The sequence below is a fragment of the Bactrocera tryoni genome, chromosome 2 (genome assembly GCF_016617805.1).
Source record: "Bactrocera tryoni isolate S06 chromosome 2, CSIRO_BtryS06_freeze2, whole genome shotgun sequence".
NCBI classification, from domain to species: domain Eukaryota; kingdom Metazoa; phylum Arthropoda; class Insecta; order Diptera; family Tephritidae; genus Bactrocera; species Bactrocera tryoni.
Genome location: NC_052500.1, coordinates 12871715 through 12882248, shown reverse-complemented (window position 1 = coordinate 12882248; position 10534 = coordinate 12871715). Strand labels below are relative to the sequence as shown.

General features: G+C 36.7%; 1 protein-coding gene and 1 pseudogene across 4 annotated transcripts; both read right to left on the bottom strand.

Moving 5' to 3' along the window:
* Positions 1-1797, bottom strand: LOC120769708 (annotated as a pseudogene).
* A 4981-nt stretch (positions 1798-6778) lies between these two features.
* LOC120769268 (odorant receptor Or2-like) lies at positions 6779-9182 on the bottom strand. 4 transcript variants are annotated; one of them, XM_040096175.1, is made up of 9 exons: positions 9121-9182; positions 8629-8900; positions 8119-8445; positions 7923-8061; positions 7561-7828; positions 7399-7498; positions 7220-7321; positions 7054-7161; positions 6779-6993 (listed from the first exon to the last, which is right to left on the bottom strand). In XM_040096175.1, the coding sequence occupies exons 2-9, from the start codon at positions 8632-8634 to the stop codon at positions 6889-6891; spliced, it is 1155 nt and encodes a 384-aa protein (XP_039952109.1). In that variant the 5' UTR covers positions 8635-8900; positions 9121-9182; the 3' UTR covers positions 6779-6888. The 4 variants fall into 4 exon arrangements, with proteins under 4 accessions (XP_039952109.1, XP_039952110.1, XP_039952111.1 ...); XM_040096176.1 differs by lacking the exon at positions 8629-8900 and having other exon boundaries at positions 9121-9176; XM_040096177.1 differs by lacking the exon at positions 9121-9182 and having other exon boundaries at positions 8625-9105.
* Between the last annotated feature and the right edge of the window lie 1352 nt (positions 9183-10534).

Genomic DNA, 10534 nt, shown 5'->3' with positions numbered 1-10534 from the left:
AGCCTTGCAGCATCGAAAAATCGGAGTACGATATACGCAGAATAGCTTGAAAGTTCTCCAAAGTCATCGGATAGAGTCCACCGGACTTAATATGGAAGAAAGTAAAAGTTTACACAAGATTTGTAACACATTTTAAAGTGATTTAGTTGTTTGTAAAACATACCTAGAGTGGCTTATGGCTTCTGGCTTCTGGCGATCATAATCTGTACACATTTGCATAATTCCAGGTTTCCCTCATACCACAGTGTATCAACTTTTAAGCTCTGTATTAAAAGAAGCATAGTTTGAAGTATATATAATATATAAGTAGATATGAAATACAAAAATAGATAGTTATCGTTCAAAAAATTATTGGCATAATAGTAGGTTTACCGATGACATAAAAGTTGAAACTGATAAACGTCAAAGCTGACAATATCTGTCGAAGATCATGTACCTATATAAATACATAAGATATTTTATATTTAAAATATGTGAAGTGCTGCTTCCCTTACTTTTACTTTCATTCTTATTTCAATTTCAATATCAATTTGATTTTTAATCTGTGTCTCAATATTATACTCAATCTCAATTTCAATCTCATCAATTTCAATATCAATTTCAATTTGAATCTCATACTCAATAGAATACCAAATCTTAATCTTAATCTCAATCTCTATCTCAACCTTAATATCAATCTCAATTTTAAGCTCAATCTCAATCTTAATCTCAATATCGATCTCAATTTCAATTTCAGTCTCAGTCTCAGTCTCAGTCTCAATCTTAATCTTAATCTTAATCTCAATCTTAATCTCAATCTCAATCTCAATCTTAATCTTAAATCTCCAATTGAACCTCATTTGAAATCTCAATCACAATTTCAATCTCAATTTTAATCTCAGTATCAGTCTCACTTTCATTCTCAATCTCAATCGGAACCTTAGTCTTAATGTCAATCCCAATCTCAATATCAGTCAGTTCAATCTTAATCTCAACCTCAATCTCAATCTCAATCTGAATCTCAGTTTCAATTTCAATCCAATTAATCTCACTCACTTTCATTCTCAATCTCAATGTCAGTCTCACTCTCAATCTCAATATCAATATCAATCCAATCTCAATCTCAATCTTAATATCAATATCAATCTTAATCAAAAAGTTTCAATCTCAGTCTCAATCTTAATCTTAATTTCAATATCAATCTCACTTTCATTCTCAATCTTAGTCTTAATTTCATTCTCAATCTCAATTCGAATCCCAGTCTCAATACCGATTGCAATCTCTATCTGAATTGCAGTTTCAACCTCAAGCTTAGTTACCAAATACATATGTTACTTATGCCTTAAGAGTACCTACAATGAGAGAAAGAAGAGCAGCATACAGAGCATTAAGCGAAAGAGAGCAACCGCCTCCACATCACTGTTTAGCTGTTTTGAAGTGAAAGAAAGAGTATAGTAAATCTGAAAAATAAAAAAACTTATTTTTAGTTCGTTCAACATTTGTTGTGCCGCACCTCAATATTGTTATACCAGCGATCGATGCATTGCAAGAAACGCACGAACCGCTCATTGTTCCGCACCACTATGAAGAATCGAACGAGGTAGTGTGTTATATGCGCCAGCATATACAAATTCATGCCCGTCTCACCAATGTCGCCACCCCACGTCTTATATAAATTTATAATTTGTCCCAAATATGTGGCCACCGGCACGAAAACTAAGAATATTTGCTTAGCCCTGGTGAATCGTCCGATGAGCCCCAGTTGTAGAAAGAATTTCACATTTACTGGATATAAGGTAAATTTTTAAAGTTCTGCATTTTTTTGCGTTGCTTTACAAGTCCGTTATTCAATGAAAAATACTGAATGAAGAGCCGTCACGGACTTGTCTTTTTATTGCATTGCGTATGGTGTTGAGGATTTTTGAGGTGCTGAAAGGTCACACCACTTGTTAGCTCTGATAATTGCATTAAATTGTTGCGTTTAACTGTAAATTGCAACAATTAGGTTAAGTGTAGAAAAATGCCTTGCAATTTTTTCATATTTTTAGCAAGTAATATTTCAATTAGGTCTATGTGGAGGCCATTAGTTCCAAATTAGCAATATACTTTTTGTGTTCTGACTTTTGTATAGTTCAGTAATATAGCCTTTGATATCGATATAACATAACATTGGTATATTTTTCATGGCTAGTATGTATTGCACTCCGTTCGGTCTGCTGTTTCTCAGCTTAGAATGGAGGAAAACGATATCTATGTCTATTTCTAATGAGAACAGACACTGCTTGACTAGCTTTGAGCGCATATTCAGCGAGCTCAGAGCTAGTATTGGAGCCATATGTTAGCAGCCAATTCGGCCTGAAAATGACTACAGAGGTCCGGTAGTCTAAAGCTAAGATTGTCGAAGAACTTTTTGCATAAAACTCCCTCTTTAAACTTCAATCTAGCTTCGACCCATCCGTGAAAAAGCTCACTTCGCCTCTTCTTCAGTGCATTCTCCTAATCCACATTTCCATCGTAGGTGGGTGTGTGAGCAGAGAAAAATTCTTCACGAGTGGATTCTGTGGCATAGTGATTCAAGCTTTCAAAAAACTCAGTGGAGCTTTTCTTCAGCGACTCCTTTCCATCCACACAACCTTCGTCTGTGCTTTGGCCCAAGTTTTCACGGATGCAGCTGAAAGAGCAAAGACTTTCAACTTGTCCTTGTTTCTACGGGTGGTACGTTAAAAATAGCATTAAGTTCTATCGTTGGTGTAGTCCACAGTGCACCAGAGATGCAGATGAAAGCCGCTCTTTAGACACGCTCAAGCGTTTTAGTAATACACTTGTTTTAGAGCTACACCAAAGATCATTATTCTCGTGCCATCCAACTGGCCGAATAGAAGTGGTTTAGTAAAGCCAAAATACAACCTTTGGTTTTTTGGTCAGAGTCCCCACCTTTTCTCTATAGCTCCGCTAAAGGCAGCTGATGCCTTCTTACTCTCTTCTCGATATTTGAACTCCAGGTATGCCTTCTATTAAGGATGAGTCTTAGGTACCTCACCTTAGCAATAGGTTGAAAACGTGAGTACCCAAAAGGGAGGCACTTTTGTCATTTTATATGTCCTAGGAAATAAAATCATTTTAGTTTTACTTGGGTTGACGACTAAGCCGCTTCTCTTCGCCGAGTTGGTTACCACGTTGAGGTAGCCTTCGGTTAGTTTGTAGACGGTATTTAGGAATTTTCCTTTAACTGCATGAACAACATCGTCAGCGTAGGCTATCACCCGACAGGCTCGTTCCTCGAGTTCTTTAAGTGAGTCGTTAACCACCATATTCAAACAATTAGAGAAAATACCCCGCCGTCCGGAGTTCCACACTCTCTAAGTCTTGACAAATTGAATGCTGGGACGCTGTGCAGATCTTTGAAAAGCTAACTATATTAGTTTCATAAAACGATAATATTCGTAAATTGAGTCAGGTTTCCGAGATTAAGAATTTCTTTCTATTATTTCTGCAATTGATTGCTTGCTGCCCCAAGCAGAGAAGCCATTTCTGCTTTGAGCGGTCTGAGAAATTGCATTAAGTGCCATTAACTGAAGCATAATGAATGAATATGAAAAATATCCAAAAGAGAAAGATTGTATATATAGTATATGCACACCGATGCGTCCAAACGATGCGATGTATTGCAAGTATGTCGCTGAGAACGCAGGCATGTGCTTACTCATTAACGATAAATACATAAATCGACACAAAATAAGTATATAATTGACTCTACGTTGTGAGCCAGGAGCATTCACTCAATTGCGCGGCGAAATTTTAAGTCAAAGGATAAATATGTATCGGCTGTAATTAATACGGATCGCCAACAATTGTTGTTCTTCAACAAGGAAGTCAATAATGTGCATAATTATATGTGATCTGCGTGTGTGTTAATAAGACTACGAGAGCAATGCGTAGGTGTTCTCTGGTGCTTGGCAAGGGATGATCTCGGGCCGCCCGTGCAGAAAAAATATTGTATTTACGAAACATAACGGCTTAACAGTTTAAAGAAGCAGAGAAAATAGTTGTCTTTGAATGAAAGTTGTTATGTCATCGGAGAGATTCAAACTAGCATGGAATTGTTGGGTAGCTGTCCTTGCGAGGCACTGTGCACTCAACTCTCGGCAGAGCTTTTTGAAACTAAGTGCTTCAACAAATTTATAATAAGCTAATAGCACTTCAACCAGAGCCTTCATAAGGGCACGAGCAAAAAACATTCTGAGATTTTCAATCTGCTATTAAGTACGACAGATCTTCAATATAATCACCATTATTCTTCAATATATTCTCCATTAAGTTCTATACACTTCTCCCCAGCTTAGAATACCCCTTGACAATGTCTGCAGATGTTACTTTTAAAATGACATTAATTGCTAGCGTTAGGGTGCACTAAAGATGCAGGTGAGATCCGCTCTTTAGACAAGCTTTTTAGCAAGTGTAGCCTCTTTGAGGGCCCTCTACCAGACGAATACCCCAAAGAACATTATTGGCTTGACTACGGTTTAATAGAGCCAAAACACAACCTTTGGTGAGAGTTTCTTCGTTTTCCCTAAAGCTCCTATATAAGGCAACCGATGCCTTCTTACTCTCCTATGTATATTTTAACGTCAATCTATCAAGGAGGAGCTCTAGGTATTTCCCATTACCAGCAGGTTGAAGACGAGAATCTCTGAAAGAGGAACTGTCTCTTGTTTTCTATGTATGGGAGTAAAAAGAAATCAGGATTATACAGTGTGTGACTCATCAAATCGATGTTTTAAGTGCTGAATAATGCAGCTGTTTGGATTGATGTGTGGGAGCTCGCATTGCCTTAGAAATGGTGAAGAGTGATCCGTCTTCGATGGTTGGCTTTCGTGATTTCCTGACAAACATCTGGCAAATAAATAGTTGTGTATCACTTAGAGTTTATGTTCTGCTTCTAGTAGTATGATTGCAACATATCTAGCTTTTCAAAAACAGCAGGCAACCATTTGCTTGAAAGTGCTTCGTGCTTTTGTTGGATACCACTCATCTCGGTGTAAATGAGGCTACTCGAACTCATACACCATCGTCTGCGTAAACTTCATAAATTTTATTGGTGGCTTGCGTAACATTCTTCCCTTTTTTATTCAAAATTTCAAAATGTAGCGAATTTCTTTATTATTTTCATTCATTTTTGTACAGCTGTCACTTTTTTTCAACTTCCCGAACTTAATTTTGTTTAGTGGAATGAAGCTTAAAATCTCACCTTTCCAGCACTATATGGTATGACACAATGTGATTGGTAGCACTGAAGAAATACGACTGCAACGACATCTATTGACAAAATACGAAAAGACTACCCAATATATCGGTTACTATGAAAGATAACTGAACAAAATTAGGTGAGAATATCAAACTTAGTTTGAGCTCATTTGGTGTCAAAAATTAATTAAACAGAATCCCTCTTATTTGAGTTCTCTTGTTGATATGAACTGATACCTGTAAGATTAAAATAATCTTCTTAAAACAAACCAGAAAATTATTGGAATCGCCTCACTCGTGTGTCTTAATTCAACAATGACTTTTTAAATTTCGTAGGTGGTGTGGCCAGCACTGTTCAACACTTTGTTGACAACTTTCTGACAAAATGATTAATGTGCCATTAAGTTGAATATAATCTTCTCTGGAAAGAAGGCAAAAGCATGCATATAACTGTACATGTATACAACTACTTGGGAAATCAATATGCAATTAATTTTTCAATGTGCGTTAAGGAAACATTCTCACAGACGCGGCGGCATTTTACTCCAAAGGACTTGAGTCGTAAAGTTTGTATGGATATAAGCTATAATTAATGCGAATAACAACAACTGCTCATTTGGTATTGTTTTTTTTTGTGAAGTGCATAATACTTGAGTGCAGAGCCACGTCTGTGTGAACAGCTTAAAGTTCGAGTCAAGCGTGGATTCTTAATTGACAATTTAAATGTAGACGTATATTGTCGTGTAGAAACCCCTATAACAGGTAGAGGGAAAAAGCAATTAATTAGGAACGAACGATGTTTTTGAAAATGATTTCATGCTTTAAGAAAGCCCTCTTATAGTAGTGCAGTTCATTATGCGTCTGGTGAAAGTATTCAACACATGACTCCATTCTACCTACGTCAATAAGGAAGAAGAAAGTATTCAACCTTTAATACTTTTGAAACATGTTAGTTCAGCTCATTTAAATGTCGTTTTTAACATCTAAAACTAACGAAGAATGTACAGGGTTTCAAAACGTTTTAAAGCAGCCACGGAAACATTCAAAAGCAGGGAACTTTAATAATATATGATCTGAAGCTAAGGCCTGTAGAAAAACGATATTACTTTCTATCATGTGCTGCCTTAAAGTTGTAAGAAGATATCGTTCTTTCATTGTATTGTTACTGGTGATGGAAAATGTATCCATTGCGATAACCGTTAACGCAAAAATTAAAAGCGAAACCTTGCCAATAAGCCAAATCAAAGATAAAGCTAAATATCCACAACGTCTCTGTATTTGAAGCGATCAGAAGGGCTTGCTGTATTATGAGCATCTGAAACTGGGCGAAATTAAAGCATGCGATTGCCGGAGAACGTTAGGAACTTACGGATTCATGACAACGCTCGGCGTTATGTTGCAATAACGGTTAAAATCTATTTGCAAAACAGCGTCTGCGAAGTTTTTCCTTCTCCTTTTTCTAACCCAGAGCTTGCCCCAACGGACTATCATTTGTTCTGGTCGATGCAGAATATTTTCAAAAAATTTTTCTTAAAACAAAAAACTTACGAATATGTGTGTGTGTAATAGATCCAATATATTTTTCTATATTATAATTTAAGTATTGTATATTTAAATAGGGCTTAACTTTTATTCTACAGTGCACGAAAAAAGCATATCTGTGAGTTATTGTTGATTGAGTCCTTGTAGTAGGGAAAAATATGAATAAGAAACACGTAAAATGGCTTGGAAAGTCTCCATAGTCATCGGATATAGCCCACCGGCCTTCATCTGGAAGAAAGTACATATCATGGAATTAGAAATAATAAAAAAAATAGTAATTTTGAGTACTTGAAGAGGTTTCTGACATCTTGCGATCATAGTAATGACACATTTACGCATTTCCAAATTTCCTCTATACCAAGGTGTGTCATAGGCGGCGTTGGCCACTTCAAGGCTCTAAAATTAAGCAAAAGCTTTCAAATATTTCTAACATACCACGGGTAATCAAACTTACCTCAGTTGCCAGATTGTTCGCATAATAGTAGGTAGTGAAAAGCATATAAGTAGTGTAACTGACAAACGTCAGTATCGTTAGAATAAGTCGGAGATCATGTATCTAAATAAAAATGGAAAAATTGAAAAATTCTACAAGTTAACATGCAACGGGTTTTAAAATCAGTTACAAGTACCTACCATTGAAAGGAAGAATAGCAGCAAGCAGAGCATCATACCAAAGAGCGCAACGTGAAAGAAGCTATCCATTGAAAGCAAATCTTGGAGATCATCACACAAACTATAAAAAAATAAAAATTAAATTAGTGAACTAGGAAAGGATAAACTTGTGTACTATCTTACTCGATAACCTTTCTGTGATACCCAATGCATTCCTTGAACTCCTGTAGCATGGTTTCCTCATTCTCACTGCGTATATTTCTTAGTTTCACACACAAATCCTTTAAGATCAGTTCACCGAACATAAGGGATATGAGGAAAATATTCGTAAATTGTAGAGTGAGAACTAAAATGATCGGCACTAAACATATCATTTGCAGTAGAAAAAAGAATTCGAAGAATGGTGTTTCGAGGACATCGAAGAGTGGATATTGCACGGTTATCATATGTTCTTTGAGTTCGATAGACAATTTGAAGAGAAATTGAAACATATCAAATGAAGATAATGAGAAATATAAAATTGAATTGTCTGCCATAAAGCTTACTGCGTCCATCAAATGATAATGGATAGAAGAATGCGGCTATTGTTCCTCCAGCGGCTACATAGACGGTCATTTTGCTCAGCAGCTGAGTTCGTTTGGTGATTTCCTGTAGTGTATCGACCATTTGTGGATCGCCGTTTCGCTTTTGGCAGAAATTATAATTAGTACAATGCACTCACTTATATCTTTCAAGACCTACCTCGATATCTCTATACCACTGCTCGACACATTGAAAGAATCGCTCAAAGTCTTTGGGTTTCTTCACCATGAGCCATAAACGAACTAAACAATGCGTTTTAAGCAACAATATGTGAAGATTCATACTCGTCTCGCCAATGTCCTCATTCCATGACTTAAATATATGCATGATTTGCCCCACATATGTTATTATTGGTATTAAGCAAAATAGAAGTCCCTTCGTATAGCCAGTTGAGTCGATGAGTCCCACTTTAACGAAAACTTTAACATTTACTGCATATAACGGTAGATTTTCGTAGTTGGTCATGGTGCTGATGATTTCCAGTCTCTTAAAGATGAAATGGAAAAAAACTTCGTGAGCCGATTCAACACAGTTTTGGTAGTTAGCTATATATGGCTAGAATTGACTCGATTTCCTCAATTTTTGGTTTGAAGACATGTTATTTGTAGGAAAAGATGCTCTGACAGTTTGTTTAAGATAACTCATAGATTTACCGATATAAATACCTACATACATATCAGCTATAAGGTCAACCGGTAGCTTGAAGATCTCTATATTAGGTGTCTGGAGGCTGACCCTATTTTACACTTTTTTAACATAAGCACACACTTTTAGCTGAAAAATCACTGTTATATTTCACTGCATTATTGATATTGTCGGTAAAGTGGCAGCCATAGGCAGTCATGTCTACATATTTGGCATCTAGTTGGTTTGATAAGTTATGCTCTGTTTTACGTGAAGTGGTCGTGGTTATTATCCGATTTCATCAATTTTCATTGTATCTGAAGAGATACCAAAATAATTTGTCCTCAGCAAGCTTGACACAGCTTTACAGGTTTGTGATATATGTATTTATATCAAGGAGAGGGACCAAATACACTTCTTAAAAATAATAAGATGACTTGTGCTCTTCACTATTGCGGTCCCCTTTACAAAATTATATATCGTACACTGTGTCATGGAACAAGTCTTGCCCAAGTTTCCCATTAAACTTTGACTTACCTAAACTGAGGGTTAACCACTGTTAGCGTTACTGATTCTGTGGATCACACTGTACCCCTTAGTTGTCAACTGTCTCACAAAAGAATTTTTTGGCCTTTAAATAGAGGAAAGACGCGTGGAAATTAGCATGACTTTGTGTATTCTTCTCTGCAATGGGAACCAGTCATCTATGTATTCGCGCTTATGTCATAAGAAATTCAAATTTCATCTGCAGCTGTTACCATATTTGTTCCACTAATTGATACCTGTCTTCCCAATGCTGCTGATGCTTTGCTGACTGTTAAATACTGGTTGTGTGACAGTTAATTTAACCATCAATTATATATGTAGTTGTACAGAATATATGAGACTTTTCCTAATTAATTATACCCTGAATAGGGTATACTAAGTTTGCTAAGTAGTTTGCAATACCTGAAAGTACACGTCGCAGACCCTATAAAATAACTGTCCATCTGTATGTACGCGAACTAGTCTCTCAGTTTTTGAGATATTTATCTGAAATATTAAGAAGAGAGATCGGCTATATATTATAGTTCAAAATAAATGGGATTATGAGGTTAGCAATGATAGTAGCGGCGGGAGCCAATGGATCGGCCGCGAAGAATTGACAAGGTCCATGAATCCACAGGATGTGATCGGGCGAAGGTACGGCATGGAATCGATGTGTGCTCTGGCCATTCCACCAAAGGGGTGAACCCTGGCGAAATGTAGCATTTACGGTCTTATCGGATGAATTTCATTGAAATCGGTAGAGTAGTTCCTGAGATATGGTTTTTGGTCCATAAGTGGGCGACGCCACGCCCATTTTCAATTTTTAAAATAAGCCTGGATGCAGCTTTCCTCTGCCATTTTTTCCGTGAAATTTAGTGTTTCTGACGTTTTTTGTTAGTCGGTTAACGCACTTTTAGTGATTTTCAACATAACCTTTGTATGGGAGGTGGGCGTGGTTATTATCCGATTTCTTCCATTTTTGAACTGTATATGGAAATGGCTGAAGGAAACGACTCTATAGAGTTTGGTTGACATTGCTATAGCAGTGGGCCACGCCCACTTTTCCAAAAAAATTACGTCCAAATATGCCCCTCCCTAATGCCATGCTTTGTGCCAAATTTCAGTATAAATATCTGAAGAGTCGGCGTTACCAGTTTTCAAATGGAAGATTTTGCGGTAGATTTATGATTTTTTGAGTATCGGCTAAACTTTGTCGATGTCGCTGACTGTATGTTACTGTATACCACAGTCGGCGACATCGATAAAGTTCAGCGAATCAATAAGATCACGTTGTGTGCATGTATCAGATCCGTTCGATATATTGTCGATTTGTTACAAAAAAAAATCATCAAAAAGCTAAGTGGATCGAACATAATGCTTGGCAATAGATATCTCGAATAAGGCACAAATTGGACTATAACTT

Coding starts and splice junctions, on each gene's coding strand:
- LOC120769268 (XM_040096175.1), bottom strand. Junction 8,062..8,118: donor AGTGGTATAGAGATATCGAG/GTAGGTCTTGAA, acceptor TTCTGCCAAAAG/CGAAACGGCGATCCACAAAT. Junction 7,829..7,922: donor ATTATCATTTGATGGACGCA/GTAAGCTTTATG, acceptor TCGAACTCAAAG/AACATATGATAACCGTGCAA.